Below are 24,869 nucleotides of genomic sequence, written 5' to 3'. Positions count from 1 at the left end.
CAGTTCTGAATGATGTTAAATCAGGTGAGCTGGAATTGACAAAATTCATGCGCTGGTTGGAGACGTCCAGCAGAAATCTGGAACCAAGCTTTCTTCTTCAAACTAGCTAACAACAATTCCTGTTTCTTTTTACTGTATTTACCCTTACCTGTGGCTGTTCTAACATGATCTGGAGTTACTAGATGCAAAAACATTTAAAGATAAATGTAAGAATCATTTTTGTAAAATAGATGTAAGAGGTATTTGATATGTAAAGTAGCTTTAAAATCCATTTCTTTGAACCTTTATGAAACCTTTACCATGTACGTTCTTACTTTGTTACATTAATACATTGTCCAAAGATCATTTTGGGCAAAGAATGGTAGCATCCTGGAAACCGCTTCCTCTTTGGGATGTTCTAGAGCCACTGTGGTGCAAGTGTACAGAAAATGGACTTGCACAATGAGTAGCCTACCAATGGCGTGATAGGGGTGCCCCACGTACCACAGATCCTGCGAGCCACTGTGGGCCAGTTAACCTTTATAATGAGCACCTTCCATTACCACATACAGTTCATGTCTATATATATATATATATATATATATATATATATATATATATATATATATATATATATATTCATTTTATTTGCATAATTTTAATCTGGAAGTTGTTATTTATAATGCTTTAAAAATTCATGATGTACCAATAGAAACGCTCCAAAATGACTTGAAATCAAATAATTTTACATTGACTTCCACTGAAAGTTGTAAGAATTTGTTCAATGTTGTAATAAAGAAAAAAACTCCCAAAAAGCTCCAACATTATCCTTGAGTGCCAAACATGTTCAGTTTTTTTTTTTAAAATAGCATTTTACAACATTTGGACCATTTTGTTGGTCCTGGCATCTTGGGTTATACCCCTGTTTTTGTCCTGTAAATGTAGAAAAATGCACTTACACATACCCCTGTAGAGTACTGAGGGTTTTAGGGTTCATTTGGGGTCTTTCTGTTCTTGGCTCATTCCTCATTCTCCACAACTCTCCTCTTTGCTTCTCTCTCTTTCTCTCCTGCTCTCGCTCTCTGCTTGTTCCTTTATTCTCATCTCTCATTCTCCTCTCCCTTTCTATCCCTCTTTTCCTCTCGCTCAATCCCTCCTCATCTCTTTCTTTCTCACACTAGTTTTCCATCTTCATCCTTTTCCCTCTTTCTGTCTGGTCTGCATTCGGAAAAGGAGGGGAGGGGGAAGGGGGGCAGTAGAAGAGAAGGTAGGCCCACATTTCCTGGAACAAAGACAGCCCAATTAAGTCAGTTTGAGTTAAGGTCTGCACAGCAGACAGAGGGGAGGAGAGAGGGAGAGAACGAGGGAAAGCGAGAAGTATGGGGAGAGGCCGATGGAAAGAGAAGGAGGGAAGTCTAACGAAAAGGGAGAGGAGGAAAACGAGAGGGAGAGGAGGAAAAGAAGAAGAGCCCGAGCGACTTTGTAGAGAGAGAGAGAGGCGACTGTTTTTTTTTTTCCTCCTCGATGGGAGACCTATGAAATATTAATAACTGCTCCAGCCAACCACTTCAGAGGCCCATGCTAAAACTTAGTGTCTAATGAGACACTGCTCATGAATTGCTAATGAAGATGCTGGAATGTGTGTATTTGGTGTGTACGTATATGTGTGTGTGCGTGTTGTGATGGGGGGAGGGGTCATTTGGGTGCGAGGGGGAGGTGGGGTTCAGAGGAATGTGAAGTCTTTGAGAACTTTATGGAGAACTTCATTTAAAAGAGAGGAAAAAAGTCAACACACAAAAACTAAGCAAGCCCATCCATCCAGCTGCTTAGCATGCAAATGCTGTACACATGTGCAGCCACAAAACACACACACACCGCAGGACCCTAATGTCATATCATTATATACATTATCCTAAGTCCTGCACACTCCCACACAGCATGACAGTCTTCTTTATGGTGACTGGTGTATGGTGTGATGCTATTTGGGACCATTCACCAAAATATATATATGGGGAGGATTGAAGGAACAGTGCCTTCTCCCCCTGCACATTCATGGCACTGGCGTTCACCAGTGTGAGTGTATGTGTCTTATTCTGAGCAGTACTGGTTGCGGCTAGAAATTGATCAGTGCTGGAATCAGCTTGTCGACGTTGAGCGCTCTTATTATAACAATGGTTTGGATTTTTTGGGCGCTGCATTGCAGTGAGACGCTGCATTAGACAGAGCCTTTAGATGGAGATCAGTATCTGGATTGTATTCACAATTGCTCCAGAGAGGTCAGACTGAAATCCAAATGATGTGTGGGACAGAATATGCAAAACAGCAGACTGCACAGCAGTGGGTCTTTCAGATGTACTGGGAGGAGGTTTGTTGGGGAATGCGTTTACACTGCTATAACGTGGCTCAAATCTTTCAGATTACCTTCTGAAGTGGTTTGAGAGATCGGATTTGTATCTGGTTTAAATGAGTCCAGGTATAAACGGGGCTTAAAAGACTAGTGACATGGTCTTTTAAACTTCGCACAGAAATAGTTACAGCTTTATGAAAATAAATCAATGCACAAGTAGCAAAACAAAGGTGATTATTAGACCCACACAATATGAGTTGACTAAAAACACTACAATTAGTCAGCTACTCAAATTGTGGAGGGTGTGCTGAAATGCGTAAAATATTAATTTAATCGTTTTAGTGTTTTTAATTAATAGTAGTTATACTTTAAATGTTCAACAAAAAAAAATCTAAAAATAAATCTATTAGTGGGCTTATAAGATTCATAAGAGGGCTTAGGGGATAAGAAGTTACAAGTGGTCAGTGATTGATACCAGATTATTATTTATTTCTCTAGATACACTTGCTTCTAGTCATTACCTACCTACCTGCAACCACTCACTATGCTATGTGCTTTTTAACAAATCTGAAGTACAATTTTGTTTAGACCAGGCTAGCTAACTAACTTACATTAGTAATGTATTTATCCAGTAGGATTGGCTAACAAATCTTCTGTCTTTCCACCTTTGAAGTAATTATAATTTTTTTAAAGAAAACATCTAACAAGCAAGTGAAGAAAGCATCAGTTAGCACTAGAATATACAGGAGCTAGCCTTGCATTGCACTGTTTCTTTCTGAGGTAAATAGAAGAATGGAATCAGCGCAAAATGAGGGTGTGGAGATGGAGCGTACAGATTGTAGGGCGATGGCATAGCTGTGCTGAACAGAGGTCAGCGAGAAATAGGGTTAGGAGGAGCACTGCACTGGGAGGCACTGTAAGTCTGTGCGTACGTGGCTTAATGATTCAGTGTCCTCACATTACACTGCTCTATGTTTCTAATGTATGCAGTAGTGTAACTGAAACGTAGCCTATATGAATATGCAGTGGAGTATGCCTGTTCATGCACATGCACAAAGCTGGCTTAGTGCTGGCACAGGTTTATGAGCATGTTTAGGATGTGTACAAGATGTCAGAAAGTAGTGCAAGTATCATTACACCTAGTGTTGTATAGTCCGATCTGAGGTCGTTGATTCAGTCTGTAGTGTGTAAACATTAGCATGTTCAAATGTTTCTGCACACACAATCTACAGCTTTTGGTCATCTCCTACACACCATCGTCATCCGCTTCACCTCTTGCTCTTCATTGCTGCAGTAGTTCACTGGCAACCCGAATTTTCCCACAGCCGATTTAAAAGTAGCAGGCACTCTGTGTCATTTGCACTCACCGTAGTCAGACGCCAATCAGCTTGTGTTAAGCATAGCATGGTATGTTGCTGTCTTGGTTCCGGCTTACAGCTTATGATTTCTAGGTGGAACTTGTGCTTATTGCATATAGGCTACCGCACATTCTCGAGTGAATGTCTTATGTAAGTCTTAAGTTTTGGCAATTACGTGTATTGTTGCTTTTCTAAGTGTAAATAAGTTCAGGTCTTCTACAGAGACATTCTTTTACATGTCTAGCATAATGTAACAGTTAGTTCTGACCTTGCAATGTGATTGGCTCTGAGACATTCTATGCGCACCAATATCTCACAATAATGACACTCTGAATGCTCAGAATCTGTAAGTATGACTGATACTTGCTCATCTGAAACCTAGCAGCAGCCAGGATGCTGTTAAGCGTGCCATGGGTAACAGTCACGGAGGATGAACCTGTTAAAAAAGAACAAACCTATTAATGAACTAATATTGTGTCCTTACAATAAGCAACGTGACTGAACAGCAACATTAAACCCAAACACTCCAATTATAAAAAACTAAGGTCCGAGGTCATATAACGCCACCCAACATTGAGCTGTGGAGCAGTGGAAATGTGTTCTCTGGAAAGATGGTGGTGCTAAATTCAATACTTTTGAGATGAGTTGGTGAGTTGGGGATGAGGTGGGTTGGGGTTGGGTGGTGATCATCCAATATCCTGGCCTCACAAATGCTGATTTAGCTAAATGCAGTCAAACCTTCACAGCAATGTTACTCCAAAATCTGGTAGAAAGCCTTGCCTGGACAGTAGAGACAGTTACTTCAACAAAAGCTCTTGATTTTAGAAAAAACTATGAATGAGTGTCCCAATACTTTTGTCCATAAAGCGCATATATGTGTGTGTGTGTGTGTGTGTCATCATGAACTGCCTCTCCGGATATATGTCCATGTATATGTGGGTATGTGTGTGTGCCTGTGTGTGTCTGTGTGTGTCAGCAACAGTCTTTACGCCTGAGCGGTGCTGTCAGTGGACATCATTCAGCTGAGCTGCAGCGGGCGGAGCACATCATTAACAGAGACGAGAGAGAGAGAGAGAGAGAAACTGAGAGAAAGAGAGAAATAGAGAGAGAGACAGGCAGTCTCTAATATACATCTTGAGTGTGTTACTCAGAACATACACAGGGTACACACACACTGAGCACAGTCACGCAATCACAGCCGCACACCTCTACCACACCTTTCCCTCCATCCCCATCACTTTGTCCTGTTGCATTCTTCTTATTCCACCATTGTCTTTTTCCCTCATTGTGGATTTCATGTGCATCAACTAGTGCATCCAGGTATGCAGCCACTGTATCTTCCCCCAGAGAAATGCTGCTTGTTGATTAGTTCTCATGACTTAAATGTATCATGTAATGGTGAATGAAATGTGTTACATGGTTCTTGCTGGGAGAAGTAACAAGAAGGACAGCAACTGTGTTTGCTTAGATCATGCACAACCAACTAAAACATTTAAAACATGTATATTTCTTATATGTCTTATATATAGAATGTAATATTTGACAAAACCATAAAACATAAAGTTATGCGGAACGCTGTGTAGCAATTTTACACAAACAGCTTCAGAATCATTTTGATGCTCTACTGACTTATAGATAGAATAGCGCTTCTGTGAGTGCCATTCCAGGCCTGGACCACTGGCTGCTGCACTATGTAACTTTGGTGGAGCTGCACGAGATGAGACGAAACGCTGCATAATCCTAGTTATTTTTATGTCAAATCCTGCAAAATTACTCTACTTAATCAGTTCACATGCTTCTTTAACTTCCACATGTCAACAGATGCACGGGTACAGCTGTCCTTGTGGGGTGAGTTCAAAGAGTGATTTATATTAACGACAGCGGTACAGAAGTGAATTACACCCCACAACTGTAGGGGGAGCCCAGGAGAAAATAAATACCAGTTATTGCAAGAGTCATTACAACTCTTTTTCTTTTGTAATATGTTTAGCCAGTAAACAGCAATTATGTAATACAATAGATATAAGTGGGTTTCTGTAGAGGAACAGATCTTCATTGCATTAACAACACATGCAATTTGACCAGGGGTGGCAGAAGACTTCTTGGTTAACTGTGCTATGCTCCAGACTTATAATGCGCAGCACCTGATACACTGGGATGTTAGGAGGAAATGCTGTCATGATAACATGTCTGCTCATAAATATAAATAAAGATTTATAGGTTGGTTTACCATCTGTGTGAAAAATGGTGCTATTGCACATTTCAGTCATTTTCCTGATCAATATACCACTCTCCGGTATGCAAAGAATATCACCTGAATAATTCTGAATGTGAAGTTCTATATACATATAGAATACATATTCGATTTCATGATTTTTCATGAATGTATGGCCTTGGAGGGATGTCTTGACGCAGGTACACACACTGCTGATAAAAGCAGCATTATGTGACATTTTTGCATTAAAATAGAGCACAGTTCCACTGCTCCACGGTCTAGTGCTGGGAAGGTTTACACCCCATCTTGCCAATGCTTGACTTCAGGCATGGTGATCTTAGGCTCCTGTGTGTTTCAAGCTATTTGCAAAGCTGTGTGTGGTATATTTGGAATATATATGGTATATGGTGTCTATGGCACATTGTATAATGAACGCCTCACTGTGTTTACTGGCAGAATTTAATATGAACACGGACGGCACTACAAACTTCACAGATCTACTGGCAGACCATCAAAGAGAATGAAGATCCATAATGGAATCTGAGATTGAGTCCTAATTTGAGGTAAAACAACAAATCAATAGGGACAATAGCACAAACAATTAAAACAGAAAGAGATAGAGGGAGTAAGGCCAGACGGATTAGGTGAATGAGAGAGACAGAAAAAAGCAAAGAGAGAGAAAGAGGTGAGAAAAAGAAAGAGAGAAGAGAAAGAGCTGGAGACTGAGTGAGAATCATGCAGTGTTTTTCTTCAGAGCTCTCACGCAAACACTCAGATTGAGAAAGTGAAAAGGACAGCTTCAGAGGATGACAGGTTAGATTACAGACAGAAAGAAAAAGAGAGGGAGAGAGAGAGAGAGAGAGAGAGAGAGAGGTATGTGTGAGGGTTCATTCAAGGCTATGTGTGGTCTCTGCGAGTCAGTCGTCACATGGGCAGCATACTAAACATGGCGTGGCCTGCATCCTGACCCATTTTCATCAAACTGACACACAAATCCACCACTCTCAGCTGCCATCTTATGCTTCAAGTCTGTCTGCTTCATAGCCAAGCCTTCCTCCTCCTCCCTCCCCCACACTCACACACACATACACAAATAAGGCCTCAGAGTGTGGTGCTGCAAAAAAAATCTATAAGTCTATAAAAAAGCTACCAATTTAGTAGTATAAATCATCACTGTCATAAAACAGCTTCAAAAGTTGTATTTATTTATTTAACCCATGGTGTTGTGTGACTATTTCATGATAAATGTACCAAGAGCAATGGTTTAGATACACGCTAATCGAGCACTTTTTTTTTTTTTTTTTTTTTTGTATTTTTAGTATAGTCAACTTTTGCTTTTTAATCTGCTGCCTCTGTAGCCATTAGAAGATTAATACATTTTTGTTCATAAGGGATGCGAATGGTCAGCAGCAACACTAAATAGGCTCTGGCATTAATGCAACAACTGATTGGTATTAACGAGGGCCACAGCATGCTGAATAAAGCTTTCCCCACACCATTACCAGCTTGGACTGTTGACACATGGTAGGTTGGGTCTATGGATTTGATACTTCGAGACTCTACATCCTTACAGTACACATCAGTACACAGACTACACATCCTTAACAGTAATCAAGATTCATTAGTCCAGCCTGTGCCCACTGTAGCCTCAGCTTCCTGTTCTTGGCTGACAGAAGTGAAACCTGATGTGGTGTAATAGTCAATCCACCTCAAGGCTGGACTCAGTGTGCATTCTGAGATGCTTTTCTGCTCAAATTGTACAAAGTGGTTACCTGTGTTAGCGCAGCCTTTCTGTCTGCCAGAACCAGCCTGGCCATTCTCTGTTCGCCTCTCTCCACAGAAGTGGACCACAGAAGTGCCCCTCACTGAAAGTTAGTTAACTCTATTCATCAAGACTGGTGTACATGAACATTCCAGGAGATCAGCAGTTACAGAAATACTCAAAATAGCCCTCTGGGATCAGCAGTCATACAATGTTCAAAATAACTGAGAAGGTTGGTGTGAACATTACCTGATGCCCATGTTTGCATTTTGTTTTGCATTGCACTGCTGCCACATGATTGTCTGATCAAATAATTGCATGGATGAGTGCCTAATAAAGTGCTTAATATGAGTAGGAGAGTAGTATCTCTTTTATTGAATACAGTCATGCTTGAATTTACAATTAGCAAGTTAACTCATATTCATTGTTAAGTTTTGGAAACAGAAAGGTTAAACTCTTGATACACAAAATGGGAACTTGTCCAGTCACTTGTCAGAACTTTAAATTAGGACTCAAAAAGCTGCACTGCCCAAGATTCAGTCATTTGTTACAAATGAAAAACTGCAATGCCAACTTTGTGTGAGAGCTCTTTAATGAAGGAATCTAAAAACTATAATATAAAAGGTAAATCTGTTGATGTTAGTTATAAGCTTTAATTAAAACACAAAATGTGTTTTCCATATTTACTATAAAATTGCTGTTAGTTTAGCACATAATGCCAGAATCCCATAGAAGAGGTTAGGGAGAAGAGGAATTAGCATTATTTTACAGGTGGGCACAAACTCGGCATATGTCAAGAGGTGGATATCTTAGACAGCAAGTAAACCGTCAGTTCTTGAAGGTGATGTGTTTAATGCAGGACAAATTGGCAAGCGTAAGAATCAGGAATGTGAATGGCCAAATCAGGAACAGGAAGGTCTTGAGTTTTTTTTTCAACCTTATCAAACTTTAAGGATCTTCTGCCAACATCTTGGTGCTGCAGATACCACAGAGGTCTTGTGGAGCCAGATTAGTAGTGGTGACATAAGGAGGTAATTGCTGCTAAGGATTATTATAAGAATTGGCTGAATCATTATGTAGGTCCATAGTCAATGGCAAGCCATCCTGGTACCTAGACACACTGCCAGACTGCCATCCCCCTTTTTAAACACATAACTTTTTGGTTTCTCTTTTTTTAGTTTTAGGACCAAAAATCATAGGATGTTGGGATTTTTGGATAGGTCAGTCCTTACCACATACTTACATTAAAACACATTAGCCATATAAAGACATGTGTTGTTATTCAGAAATGGAGCACACAGTAAAAAGGCAGGCGTTCCATCCGCAGAGCAGTGCAGGGTTTCCTGAGGTGCGCTGCACACTCCACGAAGGCTGCATTAATCACTGCCATTCTCCTGTCTATGATTACAGCTCATCCATCTCAGTTTGCCCTGCACTCTGATGAGGGAGAGCCTCATGAACGTCTGATTAAAAACGTAAGTACCTCATGATACAGCCACATGCTTGCTCTCAGGCTCTCCGTATATGCTTATTTGAACTTATTCACCCATATATTTAAATAGCAATTGCTTTTACATTTAACTTTAATGTACATTTATCTAAAAATATTTTATTGGCCATCATAAGACCATTTCTATTAGATAATATATTACAAAAGTACACAGCTTAAAGGGCAGCAGGTGTTTCCAAATGCTGTGGAAAACTGAGTTGCAGCAACAATAAATATGCACTATATAGACAAAAGTATTGGGATATCTGGGATATCTATATTCAATGTTTCTTCTAAAATCAAGGGTATTTTAATGCTGAGTTCATGCTGCTTTTGTTGGGGTAACTGTCTTTACTGTCCAGGGAAGAAGGCTTTCTACTAGATGTTGGAGCATTGTTGGTGAGGTCAGGATGTTGGATAATCAGCACCCCACCTCATCCCCAAGTCCCCAACATATCACAAAAGTATAGGATGGAGCACCAACCATCATTCCATAGAACACAGTTCCACTGCACCACAGCTTAATGGTGGGGGCTTTATACTCTTTGTATATTGTACACATATATGGTTGATATATGTAAATTGTATACAAGTTGTACACACACATTTTGTCTTGTCCCTGTATATATATAAACATATCGATTGAGAGAGAGAGCACTGTGTACGAGTGTGTGCCATGAGATAAACAGAGGCAGTGTGCTGAAGATTGCATATGCATGTATGTGTGTGTGTCTGTGTGTGTAAGAGAGAGAGAGAGAGTGGCACATCATGGCTGTAATTAAGGTGGAATCAAAGTGGGATGTGCAGCGCCGTGATAATGAGCCTCGTCTGAATTATTAACTAGAGCTGCATCCCCTGGACATGCAGTCCTGTCGGGCTCAGCCCTCACACACACGTACGTACTTACACACGTATCATCATGCGCACACTGGCACATACACAGCAACATATGCTCTCTTATGTGTCCAAAATCCACACATGTAACAACCACAGTATCATAAAATATCTAATCTAGTATGGCTTGCTTTTCAACATTTTTGTTTGCACGTCATGTACAAACAGCACTGCGAACAAACAGCATTGTCACAACATTGTCCACTTTCCTACAATGTTGCTATAGCCCTGTCCAAAGGTTGCAATGTTAAAATTTAAAATCAACCTTTTCACAACATTGTCACAACCTCATCATCTGGCAACATTGCCTATACGCTTTCCAAAATTCCCATCATGTTCCATTTTCCGTACATTTTCTGACAGTAAAACACCATCATCATTTTACAACATAGTGGAGTTTAATGTTGTGACAATGTTGCAGGCACCAAAACAAAAGTTTTTGTTTCATACTAATCTAGTATGGCTTGCTTTTCAACATTTTTGTTTGCACGTCATGTAACGATCACAGTGTAAAATGTCTTGTTTTGTGAAGGACTGCAGACTCAAGCCTGTCGTTGGCAGCGTAAATCAAATGTAATGTAATTCATTGCTGTAATTATGTCGTAAAGCAAAGGTATGATGATAACTCTACACTGCGAAGGGTTTACGCCGCAAAAATAGTCCTCAGTAAGCAAATCCACATCCAAATCCATACAAGTTTTGCACTTCACTGAGTCTCTTCCCACTCATTTAATGGGACCGTATGGGGAACACAAGCGCACCTGCAGCCCTCGGGCCTACAGTGGGTCCAGGCATCTTTCCCCCACTCAGGGCCCGTGTCCAAAACCCATTCTGTCTGGGAGAGAGGGCTCCTGGCTCCGGTGTTCACGCGCTCTGGAATTTCCGCCTTTGCTGCTAGCTCAACAGACACTTTTCTATTCTACCTCTTCGATTTCTCCACTCTGAAAAAAACTTGTCTAATAAGGCAAGATACTGACAGCACACTCCTGATTTCTTGCATCAGTACAACACGTTTTAAAGAGTAATAGGTGTAGCTGCTGGGTGAAGTGTACCACATGCCAGATTGAACCTATGCTGCAGTGGTTCTACTGCACTCTTTTTTTCTTTATTTCCCATTACAGTAATAAAAACTAGGTAAAATATTTGTAATCTCTCTCTCTCTCTTGATCAATTAATAACACGTTTGCTTGTTTTATCATGTTTTTTATGTGTTCATTTCAAATGGAAAATCTGTATGTAAAAAGAATGTACATTAATGGTAAACGAGATTCGTTATGTAACTACACAGTCATATCAAAATGATTATGACCACCCCTGGTTTGGAATGACCTCGGCCTTGAAAGTCACATATGCCGCGAGACAGGATTTCCCTGCGAACAAACAGCATTGTCACAACATTGTCCACTTTCCTACAATGTTGCTATAGCCCTGTCCAAAGGTTGCAATTTTAAAATTTAAAATCAACCTTTTCACAACATTGTCACAACCTCATCATCTGGCAACATTGCCTATGGTCAGAAGACTACCTTTTGACCGCTTTCCAAAATTCCCATCATGTTCCGTTTTCCGTACATTTTCTGACAGTAAAACACCATCATCATTTTACAACATAGTGGAGTTTAATGTTGTGACAATGTTGTGGGCACCAAAACAATAGTTTGTGTTGTTGGATTGCACACCAGTCAGTTGCACTATGAAGCACTATGAAATAACACTTCTACACCCATATCAGCCTTTAGAGAGATACAGTTCCATTTATGGATATTTAATTAAACCTGTGAATTCCTGCTACTGCCATACTGTGAATTTGCTTAGTACTTAGTACTCCAAGTACTTGGAGCCTGAAAACACATCACAGATACTGGCAATACCAGTAATATTAGTAACGTTAGCACTGAAACACGCCTTCAGCTGAAGAACTTGAAACCATTGACTGTATATTTGATATCTGGTACATACAACCACTGTCGCTCCCACAGTTCACAATCATGTGATTTTCATGTTCACAAAGAAAATAATTATTATTAAATCAGTTTATTAAATCATTAAAAGCAAAACACGTGGTCTAAGTAATTTCTCCAAAATGTGCTGCTTTATTAATATCACAAAATAATCTTTAGGGTCAAATTTGATCAAATGAACAAATGTGATTGACTGCACATGATAATATTAATGATTGTGATAAAAATATATTTTAACCACACCATATTTTCATACTGTACACTCTTAAAAATGAAGGTGCTTTAAATCTTAGGTTCTTTGAGCGATGGCACAGAAAAAAAACATTTAGGGTTCTTCACTTAAGGTGTGAAGAACCTTTTAAAGGTCTAAATAATCTCCACTTTACAATTCCATTACTCTGTGACTTAAAAAGACCATGTCCATATCCAAACCACCTGTTCCCTGAACACTCAACAACCCCCACCCCCCATGCCTCTAAAAAAACACAGAGCTTTAGACAAAGCCCAGGGTTTACAATTTCCCTCTCCAACCAGAAACCCCCCATTCTCATCTGGGTTTTGACAAATCCATCGCGCATCTGTGCAAAAATGACTGCCTGTGGAGCTCTATGTCCTTCTGCTATGTCGTTGTTAGGACAATACCCACAGCATTCTCTGAAGCAGAGGAAGCTCTGCACTGAGTCAGGGTGCCCAGAAGCACAGGCATAGCTGTCTATCTAACTAGAATGCATACTAGTTTCGACATAAGGTGGATATTTATTTTTTATGGTTGATATGGTTCAACTTGTAGGCTGTTAAGCCCATTGTCCGAGTAAAAAGTTACCAAAATGTCTTTCTATTATATTATTTCATTATGTACATACTCCCTGCATCAAGCATTGGAAAAACTCCAGTAAAACTCCTCAGAACAAAACTGCGGTGTGAACAGTGATGCCAGCAAATTAGTCTAAATTATCAGGATACAAAGGCAGATTAGACATGCAAATCTGAAAGGTGGTTTTGTTTTTAGGTCCTTCCCAAAGCTAAAAATGTTTTGGGAATAATATATGTAGAACACCACACTCACAGCAAAATGCAGACCTTCCACCTCACCAGCAACACTGGGATTCTCCTGAATATTGATAGTGGCTCCCTGACACCCTCAAATTACATACAATATCCCGGAAAGCAGAATTCTGTACTTTGGGCCTGCTCATGCATGTTTTGGAAGCGAGCAAGTGAGACATTGAATGACAGAGCGAGTGAATGACAGACGTAGTGAGAGAGAGAGAGAGTAACACAGAGAACATCCTGATCAGTCTCTATATTTGCTGTGTAGACCTATCAGCATTCTTTGTGGGCGGGATTTACAGTCCACCGCTCTGACTGATTGTGTACCAGCTCAGTTTGTTGTCTTGCAGCTCCATGGCACAGTGTTCAAAACAGGAAATAACAGACTACCCCTACCTATAGGGTCAAAATAACTGCTCTGTTTAAAGCAGTGACCTTAATCTTGCCCTTTGGGGTTGTTGTTTGGTGCTACCTCTGATTTATTGCAGGGTGGGATGTCGGGCAATGTCCAAACTATTAACAGGCACATTTCATGCCCTACAATTTGATCTGAATTACTGTATTTGCTGATATACATTTGAACCTGCTGTCTAACAATACATGACATAACAAGGTTAACATCAGTTAGTTCTGGGCTTCTGTCATTTAGCTTTACTTGTGTTGCTGACACCTTAAGCTATCTCCAGTGGTAGTGTCAGTGCTTGGCTTTTGCATTAGCTCATTTGAAGGGGCAGTTTCCTTTTAGGTCAAACGTCCTGATTATTAGATTAAGCCTCTTACTTGCAAAAGTCAGCTGATTTGTGATATAATAGGAGCCATATCGTCCTTAAGCTTGCTGTTAGTTATTACAACTTGTCAGAACGACCACACGGAATATATGAATATTAAAAAGCATTATAAAATGTGTTTGTATTAAAATAAACAATGTTTACGACTTATCAACTTCTTTTCGTAATCTACGTCTCTACAGTGACTAATGGACTTATTGTAATGCAGTCCTGCTGCTGAGCCTGGGGTACAAGAAGAGCATACAGTCCTGTCCAAGAAATTCACCAAACCGTCCTTATTTTTCTCCAAATGGAGAGTGGATAGATGTAAAGAGGGGCTCTTTGTTTTGCCCTCTTTTTTATTCTCATTGTCTACCATTTTCCATCGAGGAAATCAGCGCTGGAAGACAATGAAGCCCAGCTGGCCTCATTCAGCCCCTTTCCCCATATGACCACTGACTCCCAGAACCTCTCAAATGTAACCTTGAACAAACCCTGGTTGGCTTTCTGTCTTTAGACCCAGTTCAGTTCAAAGAGCTGCTATGCTGGTGGACAACAAGATCGTCTACCTCCACCCCCCCACCCCTTATTTTGCCTTCTTTTGTCTACCATCTTTTCAGACTTCAGCTTCTGCTCTGACGACCTCTCCCTGCTCTTTCACCTCTGCTAGATACTTATTTCGCACAGCAATTACCTACACATGCATGCTGTGTAGCTATTCACACACAAAGGCAGCGCTGCAACACTTTCAAGCTTTCCTCTAAAAAGCGCAGCTCCTGTTGGGCTACGTATATAATTGAATAGGATGAGGAAATGCAGTTGCACCAGAGGAAGAGGAAAAATAGGATTAAATGCTCAATATAATTAACACAGAAATCCATCTTAATGTGGTACAGGCATATACTGGAAATTGTATAGGAGACCAGCTGCAGTAACAGTCCACAGACTAAACCTCAATGTCTATACTTCTTGCAGAAATACTTGCACTTACCAAAACATCTGAATGCCCCAGTAGAGGAGGAACACAGCCGAATGGGTAAATATAATGTGTTTTTTTTCATGTATTTAAACAGATACAAGTAAAATGTGCTTCAGGTCATCTTATCCATAATAATCTCATATATGAATTTATGTGAATCGAAAACATCAAACCTGAAGGGCAGAACTTGTTGAGTACCATAACAGTACCTTTTTAATCGTAATTACTAAGTTGTGTGGTAATTAAAGGTGCTTCCTCCTTCCTATTTATTGAAAGACGTGAATTTATCCGTTAACAGACGCCATGTTGAGCATTGCGACAAATCCCATTCACTTTTTACAACTAGTGGCCAGTCTTCTCATTTACAACGTCCCTGATAAGACTCAGACAATTTTTTGCCGCTCCAATAAAAGAAGAATTCTTGTCACACAAAGGGAACTCTGAATGGTGAGTTCAGTTGTCACGCTGTGACAAGGCAAAGTGACAGGCAACTGCATCATTCACTTTATTAATCAAATAACAACAAAACAAATTACAGCTGCATAGTACTTCACTTTACATTAAAAAAAAAAAAAAAAAATAGTGACCCACACACACACACACTCAGCTTGTGTGCGAGTGCTTCCCCCGGCCTGCCCTGCCGACACACAGAGAAGCCGCAATCTAAGCCTTCCCGGAAAACAGCGGTATTAATAGTGGCCAGTCGATGTTACGGGGCTGCAGCCGACACACTGGACGTCTGAGCCAGCGCAGATGAGAGACACGGTGCCCACGGGCAGAGTTTACACTACCAGCTCTCAGACAGGATTACACAAGATCACTTTTTATAGTCTCTCTCGCTCTCTTTCTAACTGTATATGCTTTTACTCTCATCCCACCCCACTGCTCATTTAACTTCATCAACAACTCACTAGTGTTTCTAGCAGGATTGTTTTTGAATGTGACTGGGAGAGGGAGAGAAAGAGAGAGAGAGAGAGAGAGAGAGAGAGAGAGAGAGAGAGAGAGAGCAAGAGAGAAAGAGAGAGGGAGGAGAAAGAGAATTAAAAAGAGAGAATGAAAATGAAAAAGAGAAAGTAAGGGAGAGCAAAACAGAGAGTTTTGGAGACAATACAGTTTTGGAAAGAAGTTGGCTATAACACAGTGTGTGTGAGAAAGAGAGAGAGAGAAAGAGAGAGCGAGGGAGAAAGAGAGAGAGAGAGAGAGAGAGAGAGAGAGGGAGCGAGGGAGAGCGAAATTAAGAATCAAGTGTGTTTGTGTGTGTGTAATGTGTAGGCTTTGTGTTTGTGTGAGCACATGCACGCCCGGGCCAGAATTAAAAGCACATTAAAAGCCGATGCCAACTGTTTAAGGGGCCAACATGTGTGAGCGTGTGGAGCCTGTTTTCCACAACCTTATTTTTGATTGAATCAACTTGTTGTTGTTTTTTTTCACTCTCCTCACACCCTGCCAACCAATCCCAGCCCTCGCCTGGCTGCGGAGCCCTATGGGAGCACATGACTGACACCCAGCTGTAGGTCTCCGGGCAGCACAAACAAGTCCTGAGGAATTAAGCCAGATTTAAATCCAGTTTAGCGCTATGAGCTTAAGATTAGCACAGCCTTTATCCCGGGGGGCTTCATCAGACAACAATCTTGTTGTGCTAAATATCCCATCTAGCAATATTAAACTCAGACAGCGACCTAACTGTTGCACACAATAACAGGCAGGCGTAGTAGAAGGTGATATAGGACAATAATAGCAAAGAGAAATGGACAAAAGTATTGGGACACCTGCTCATTCATTGTTTCTTCTGAAATCAAGGGTATGAAAAAAGGGTTTATCCTGTTTGTTGGAGTAACTGTTGGAGTACTGTCCAGGGAAGAAGGTTTTCTACTAGATTTTGCTGGAGAATTGCTGTAAAGGTTTGATTGAATTCAGCATCGAGAGCATTACTAAGGTCAGGATGTTTGATGGTCACCACCTCACCTCATTTCCAACTCCTCAACTCCTCAACAAGCCCAAAAGTACTGGATGGGCCATTATTCCAGAAAACACAGTTTTGCCGCTACACAGCTCATTGCTGGGGGGCTTTGTAGCCTATGTCATGTTTATCTGTTGTAGAAAGTCCTATTCTGCTGGCAGTACTTCTCTACAGGAACTGGACAAGTTGTGTGTGTGCATTTGCACATCTGTGTCAGCAATGAGGGAAACTTAAAGTTTAATGCATTTATTATTAGGGGTGTCCACAAACATTTGGACAAATAAAGTCTTTCTATGAAGCGGGTCATTTAATGCATTGAACTAAAGTACTTTTGGGAAGAGTTGGAGAGCCAGAACTAATCATGCAACATCACTACAGTACCTTACTAATGTTGCTGTGTGGCTGAATGCAATCAAATGCTTGCAGCAATGTTATAACATCTAGTGTAAAGCCTTCCCAAAAGATGAAAGGCTGTTATTGCAGCCAAAAGAAAGACAAACTCCCTACTAATACCCTAGGTTTCAGAAGAAACGTTAGAGGAGCAGGTGTCAAGTAAACACAGCACATTTGCAGGCAAAGAGCTTTTTACGTGCCCTCAGACAATATAGCCTCCAATAAAATATCTATTACTTACCCTCTTCAGGTACTAACGACATTCCATATTTAACTACAGCCTCATAAACGGCCAGACTCCAGCGAATCACCCTATAAAACCCTCACAGCCGAGTGGTGCATATATGCTGAGATCATTTAGAGAAGACCGAAAAGGTGTCTAATTTCAGGTGCTTTCCAACAGAATCACATGTCTGGTGAATAAATGTGAATGATCACTGTTATAACATGTGCCGTTCATACATGTGCAGCTCAAGACCAGATCCATTCTCTGACAAACCGAGAGAAACCATTCACAAAAATTCAGCATAGCTCCAAAAGAAGGTCTGGAGTGCAGTGTCAAGGCAGAGAGAGAGTGAGAGAGAGAGAGAGAGAGAGTGAGAGAGAGAGAGAGAGAGAGAGAGAGAGAGAGTGAGAGAGAGAGAGAGAGAGAGAGAGAGAGAGAGAGAGAGAGAGAGAGAGGTTGTTAAGATAAGATTGGCTGTTAACAGATATATAGATAGATAGAGAAATAGAGAGAGAGAGATAGTAAGCGAAAGGTAGACAGACATTGAAAAAGAGAGAGGTAGACACAGAAAGAAAGGGAGAGAGAGTGGGGTAGACAGACTTTGAGAAAGAGAGAGAGGGGTAGACAGAGAGAGAGAGAGAGAGAGAGAGAGAGAGAGAGAGAGAGAGAGAGAGAGATTGAAAAAGAGAGAGAGGTAGACCCAGAAAGAAAGGGAGAGAGAGGGGGGTAGAGATTGAGAGAGAGGTAGACCCAAAAAGAAAGGGAGAGAGAGGGGGGTAGAGATTGAGAGAGAGAGGTAGGCATAGAGAGAGACAGAGAGAGGGGTAGGCAGAGATATTGAAAGGGGGAGATAGACAGAGATTGAGAGGGAGTAAACAGAGATTGAATGATAGAGAGAGAGAGAGAGAGAGAGAGAGAGAGAGAGAGAGAGAGAGAGAGAGAGAGATAGGTAAACAGAGATTAAGAGAGAGGGAGAGAGGGAGAGAGGGAGAGAGGGGGGACCCTGCATTATGAAGAATGTGCACTCATCCAGCCACAATGTAAAACTGTAAACTCATTAAACTCTCCTGAGCGCGTGCCACAGGCTGCTGGGAGACAAACACACCCTCCATCGGCTCGCAGTGACTTCATTTGCATTTATCTCTCGCCAAGTATTGTGGGTTCACATTCTGCGGTCGCCCTTGGCTCGATATTAGTGTTCGATTTATGTAACGTTTCAATAACAATTTAATCTCTCTCTATCTCTCTCGCTCTCGTTCTCTAAGGAGGGAGGGCTCGTGCGTTGTGTGTGTGGCGTTTTCCAGTCCAGACAGGCGGCCCTGGAGTCCGTCTCGTGGCCTTGCTGACCGGACACCCTCGTGTCCCCCGGGTGAACCCCCCCTCACCGACATACACGCACACACCCCACACAGCGCACGAGCCCCTACGAGAAACGTCGCTGCGTCATCATCTGCTTGAGCGGCTTACCCCTCACAACCCCTCTACACACTCCCGTGCAGACACAATAACGGGGCTGACGGGTTTCTCTCCTTTCTCTAGCTCATGCCTGCGTGCAGCTCGCAAGCTCCCGATGCAACGAACTCGGTGACCCCTTAACATACACACACACACACACACACACACACACACACATATATATATATATATATACATATATATCTCCACCCCACACAGACCCATCACGTTACTCCTCGCCATTCATCGCGCTGTAACCCATTACAACGGCATCTCGCCGAGCGCGAGCTGCTGCGGTCAGTGTCACCAGAGGACACAATGGGCGTTTTACTACGAGACAAACCGTTACGCCGTTACGTGTGCATTCGCACGAGCCTCCAGTGGTTGTGACATGCAAGAAGCGCGTGGCCCTTAGCTTACCTTCCAGCCGGCGGAGCTGTTGCTGTCCCCTTTATCTTTGAAGTACGGCACGAAGCGCACCATCCAGTCGTAGATCTGAGAGAGCGTTAGCCGCTTGTCTGGCGTGCTTTCGATGGCACGCGTGATCAGGTCCGCGTACGACTGGTTGCCCCACGCGTTCCGTCGCGAAGACTTGGCTTTGCGTAGCTGGCCGGCCACGTCGAGTGCGGCGGCGGCCGCCGCAGAGAGGCACGCGGGCGCCGGCGCGCCGGCCGGATGCTTCAGCTCGAGCGGCGCGCCCCCGCCGGCCCTCTCGGCGCGGCACGCGGGAGCGTCGTGCGGCTCCGCTTTGAGGCGCTTCGCGTGAACCCCGACGACTCCTACTCCTCTCGCTCCGACTGTTCCTCCTCCTCCGCCGTCGCCGGGAAAAGAGTCCGGGCACGGCGGTGGCGGCGGCGGCGGCGGCGGCGGGGGCCAGGTGCAGGCGCGCGGGCGGGCGCGCGCCTCGCTGTGGTCCACGGCGTCGCGTCCAACCTGATGCGCCTCCATGCCGTTGTGCTCCATCATCATCAGCATTTGGGCAGATAGGTGCGGGGACAATCAAGGTCAACAAGCAAAATATAGAGATATATAAACAAGAAATCAAATTAGAAGCAAGAACACGCGCGTGTAAAAAAAATAAAATCCACCAGCGAGTCGCGAGATGTCGAGACGGCGAGCGCGCGACTTACAGTCTGGTCTGGAGTCTCTCACACAAAAAAAATATGATATAACCTCCGTGTAGCGAAAGCATTCATGCCGCGCGGACTGTCAGAAAGGAGCGCGCGAGCGCGGCCCGCGCTTTGCTGTTAACGCCAGTCTCTCTGCCATGACGCCAAAAAACAGTTCCTTTACCGAGCGTCCACGATGTGTGCGCGCGTGTATGTGTGTGTGCGCGTGTGTGTGCGTGAGGGGGGAGTCACACGCCCATCACCATGCCACGTTCAGCACCACTCTGTTCGTTTTCTCGCGCGCGCAGCAACAGTTGACCGTCAGACAGACGGCTTGACAGAGAAGCCGGCCGAAGGAAGACCCTCAGTCAAACTGCAATCAATCAATCAATCAAACAGTCCGTCGCGTGAAGGTCTCCGTCGTGTTTTTCCTCTCAGATTTTGTCGCCGGATTCTCGTCTGATAGGAGATACGCCGCGGCATCGGCGCCTTAAAAAAAGAAGAGAGAGAGAGAGAGAGGGAGAGGGAGGCTCGCGCGAATCAGAATTCCACACGAGCGCGTGGAGCCCCGTCTCCTTTTGTTTGCGGCGACACGAGCGGTGCTTTGTCATGAATGAAAATCCATTTATTTATTTATATGTAGATATATTTTTATCAGTAAAATTAAATTGCATTTTTAAAAGGCTGAATATTTCCCTGCCGCGCGCAGAGGCTCGTTCGCTCATGTGTCCAAGTTGGCGATGACGAGGCGGCGGAGAAACGCTGCCATCAGATAATTGGACAATGGCTGAGTGGAGTCACTCCCTCTGGAGCAGGTTCGCTGCATGCTCCAGCTTCGTGGTTGGCTACATGGGTTTATTTCTAAGACATTTTCAAAAGGAAATGGAATAAAATACTATTAAAATGAGTCTACAACGAAAATGCGTTAAAATGTGAGTTTATATAACTCGAGTCTTATAACGGTCGTCGTGAATTTTAACGTTTATCCCCAAATGAAGCCAACATGTCCTTCATGTTCACTCCAGACGTAAATGATCAACATTAATTAACATGTTAGGCACATTCTTGGTCATGTTTGTCGTTTCTCCAGTTACTTCCCTTCACTGACCTTTCCAACCTGTTGCACAGACAGCAGGTCGACATCCGGCTTGCCAACATGCTAACACATCGGCTCTTCCGGTAGAGACACGCCTCCTTTCATCACAGCAAAACACTGCAGATCATGGACTGAACTAAGTTCAGGAGTTTAGGTCGAGATACACTACGTATCCGAAAGTTTGTAGACACCTGCTCATTTAAAATTCACAAGGCTTCACATTAGGTGTTAGAAGATAACTGAGGATTTGTTTACATTAATCCACAAGTGCAAACTGGGGTCAGGTACTAATGGGCAGGTACTTAGGGGCAGTGGTGGCTCAGCGGTTAGAGCGCCGGGGTATCGATAACAGGGTTGTGGGTTCGATTCCCGGGCTCGGCAAGCTGCCACTGTTGGGCCCTTGAGCAAGGCCCTTTACCCTCTCTGCTCCCCGGGCGCTGGAGTTGGCTGCCCACCGCTCTGGGTGTGTGTGTGTGTACTCACTGCCCCTAACACATGTGTGTGTGTGTGTGAGTGTGTGTTCACTACCAGATGGGTTAAATGCGGAGGACACATTTCGCTGTACAGTGTACATATACGTGCATACAGTTAATGTTGACCAGTGCTGGGGGACTTTATACCTCCCATGGTGACCTTATGGTTATGTGTGGCTGGCTACTTTTCTGTGGAGATTAGCTATCCAGACCAAATAAAGTGGAGAAGTTACTGCTTGGAATAGGTGTCTCAATACTTTCGGACATACAGTTCAGCTCTACCGGCCTATACATTGTTTAGTACAATGTTGTACAATATAGCTCTTTAAACAAAAATGTGCCACAAGAGGTTCTTTGAGCAGTGCCACAGGACATCAATGTTGGTTCCCCAAAGAACCACGTTAGATACAGAGATTTGAGAATGTAAAGAACGTAAAATGTAAACTTTTAAAGAATTGAATTGTTACATTTAAGAAACGTCATATTTTTTATTCTTAATTTAAGAATTTAAAGGTTCTACAAAGAATGTCATGCTTATATGCAGATTGAAGGGTTCTTTATGTGGAGGTGCTTTAAAGTTTCTAAAGGTTATTTTTTTTCAAATTCTCGCATCTAATTTACAAAAGTGATCTGAAGAACCGAAGGTGTTTTGATGGAACCTTAAGTGCTTCTTCTATGGCACTGCATAAATGTTCTGGGGGCCCCAAAGAATATGGTCCACATTTGTGCTCGATCCCAACTCTCAGATGGTCCAAATGTTGACCATTCACAGGTACCTGAGGCTCAGAGTGAGAGCCACTGATGTTGAGAACCCTTTTTGTTAGACAAAGTGAAAGCACAATACAATTAGTAGAGATAACACCATGATTATTAAAAAAAAATTATAGTGTTAATAATATTACTGTTAATAAATAGCAAACCAACAAGGTTGTGAGCGATTAAGTGATATGATGTTGTTAGTGATAACAACATCATAAGAACAGCATTAATAATAGTCACATTTAGGCCAACAAGTGAGACCATTAAAAGGGTCAGTAGGGGAGCAGTTTTTGGAGGTAGTCTCCAGCTGAACACAACCCCTGGCCCGTGGGAGACACTTAAGCGCCAGTCCTGTCTGCCAAAACGCAGTTTAAACGATGAGGCGAGACAGTGGGTGTGGAGGAGACAGAGAACAGAAAGTGACACATTTTCTGTGGAGACGAACCGTTGGCAAGCAATTTAAGGTCTCCCGTTCTCGCGCCTATTCACGAGCGCGGTGGGCGGGGCCCTCGTGAATGTCACGTTCAATAGCAGCCCGTGTCCTCTCCATGTGTGACTGGCTGATAAAGTGACCGAGAACGGGTAGGGGAGGGGAGGGGGGGGGGATTCCGCCCACGCCGCGAGCCAGAGCCTCAGGTGCCTGATTGGTTTACAGCGCGAGTGATGGGTGGAGCTTAGCACCCTTCCAGTCCAATCAGTGAAGACCGTACTGGCGGTACGCTGCGTGTATTGGCCGCACGTTAGCACGAATGGGCGTGAACTATTTCCCATAAATAAAAAAAACCCATAAGAATCCCCCCTCCTCTTCTTTAGGGTGGAAAATCCCCCAGTGGTGACGTTACAGGCGACTATTGACAGCCGGTCGTCAATGGCAACCGAGTCCTCAAATGCTCCGCGGTGGAAAAGGCTTTTCAGCGTGATTAAATGGCGCTTTTACACTACACAAAATGAGGAAAGAGAGAGATAGAAAAGGAAGAGGGGCGGAAAGAAAGGGGCGGGGTAAACGGAGGGGGTAACAGAGAGAGAGAGAGAGAGAGAGAGAGAGAGAGATGTTGTAAATGAGAACAAACAGGGGTTCTAATTCAGAACACATGGGCCTGCGGTTTGGGAGAGGAGATTTTTATGTACCGCAGTGAAGTTGTAACTGGCACTCCGAGTGACTCCCAGCCTGTGGAATGAAAACACTGCGGATTTAATGCTCTAGTGTGTCTCCATCTACACCCCCACCCCTCCCCCCAACTCTGATGGCATCCAGGTCAAGATTATTGCACCCTGTGGTGCTTGTAGGCCCAAAATGATTATTCAACACAACTATTTCTCCTATTTTCAGTGAAAATAAGAAAAATGGTGGGTGAATACCATAATTAGCTGCAAGACTAAATACTCATTTCATCAGAGTCTTGGAATCAACATCATGGTGGTCCCTAGGGTGCACCTGCTTAACAGAGCAGAGCTGTGCCACAGCTGGGATCCGTGCTCGAAGCCCAGCTGAGCAGACCAGTGCATAGTGAGAACACAGTTTACATTTCGGAAGCAGTCACATGGTGGAGTCCAGTGCACCTGAGCTTCAGGGGTGTGGGGCCAGAAGAGGTTACAGGGCCCTTCATCAAATTACACTCATACTATGTGTGATTTCAGCTACTGTAAGGCACACACCCATTGCTGACCAGGCGGTCATTTGTGCACAACAGTAGAATGGGATGCTCCAGAGCAACCACTTATTAACCCAGTGTCACCATAGCCAAAGCAAAGTCTGCTAGGGGGTATAAAGCCCACCACCCAGCACTGGGCTGTAGAGCATATTGGGCTGTTCCCATATTTTGAGCTCATGCCTGCAAACCGTTATCCATCCAGTAGTGTCTTGAGGCCGTTGGTTAACAGACATATGCATTTGCTTTATACACACAATGCATCAATAAACTTGCAGCAGACTAGCATCCCTAGAGGTCTGACAAGACCAAGCATATGTCCTTTTTGCCCTGTGCATGGGTTTTAACAAAGCATTTGAGGTTGTTGAACCTTTTTAAATCTATTATATGCAGTGCTTATAAAAAAGTATTCAGCCCCTTGGATGTTTCCCATTTTATTGCTTTTATAAATGGAATCATGGTCAATATAATTTGGCTTTTGACAAAATTTTACGAGAAAAACTGTTTTATGTCAAAGTACACAGTTTTCTACAAAGTAATGTCAATTAAATAAACATATATAATGTAAAATCAGCAAAAAATTCACTCCCTTTAAAATGACTGACCTAATTTAACAGAGGTCCAGGCAGTTGATGCTACTAGTCTCACAGTAAGTGAGTGCAGTGGATGTGTCCCAAATGATTGTAGTATAAAGACGTCAGTCTGAAAGGTCCAGTTACTGGTTAGTTTCTGACTAGAAATACACCATGAAGACATTTTTTTGTATCTATCCTCTGACCTATACTCTTTAAAACCCTTTCTCAGATTTGTGTGGAATGTTCATTTGTCTTTATGGTGTACAGTGGGGGAAAAAAAGTATTTAGTCAGCACCAATTATGCAAGTTCTCCCACTTAAAAAATGAGAGAGGCCTGTAATTGACATCATAGGTAGACCTCAACTATGAGAGA

The 24,869-nt window shown here is 42.8% G+C and overlaps 1 protein-coding gene across 1 annotated transcript in view; it reads right to left on the bottom strand.

The window, feature by feature from the left end:
* The window catches only part of foxo6b (forkhead box O6 b), a 40,730-nt gene extending 20,114 nt beyond the window's left edge, over positions 1 to 20,616 (bottom strand). The window contains exon 1 of the mRNA XM_072674635.1: positions 19,256 to 20,616. Within this exon, the coding sequence (XP_072530736.1) occupies positions 19,256 to 19,810 (555 nt within the window). The 5' untranslated portion in view covers positions 19,811 to 20,616. The remainder of the gene's footprint in view (positions 1 to 19,255) is intronic.
* Positions 20,617 to 24,869: the final 4,253 nt, after the last annotated feature.

This window comes from Salminus brasiliensis, chromosome 3 (genome assembly GCF_030463535.1).
Source record: "Salminus brasiliensis chromosome 3, fSalBra1.hap2, whole genome shotgun sequence".
In the NCBI taxonomy this organism is placed as follows: domain Eukaryota; kingdom Metazoa; phylum Chordata; class Actinopteri; order Characiformes; family Bryconidae; genus Salminus; species Salminus brasiliensis.
This window is presented reverse-complemented; position numbering and strand designations above follow the sequence as displayed.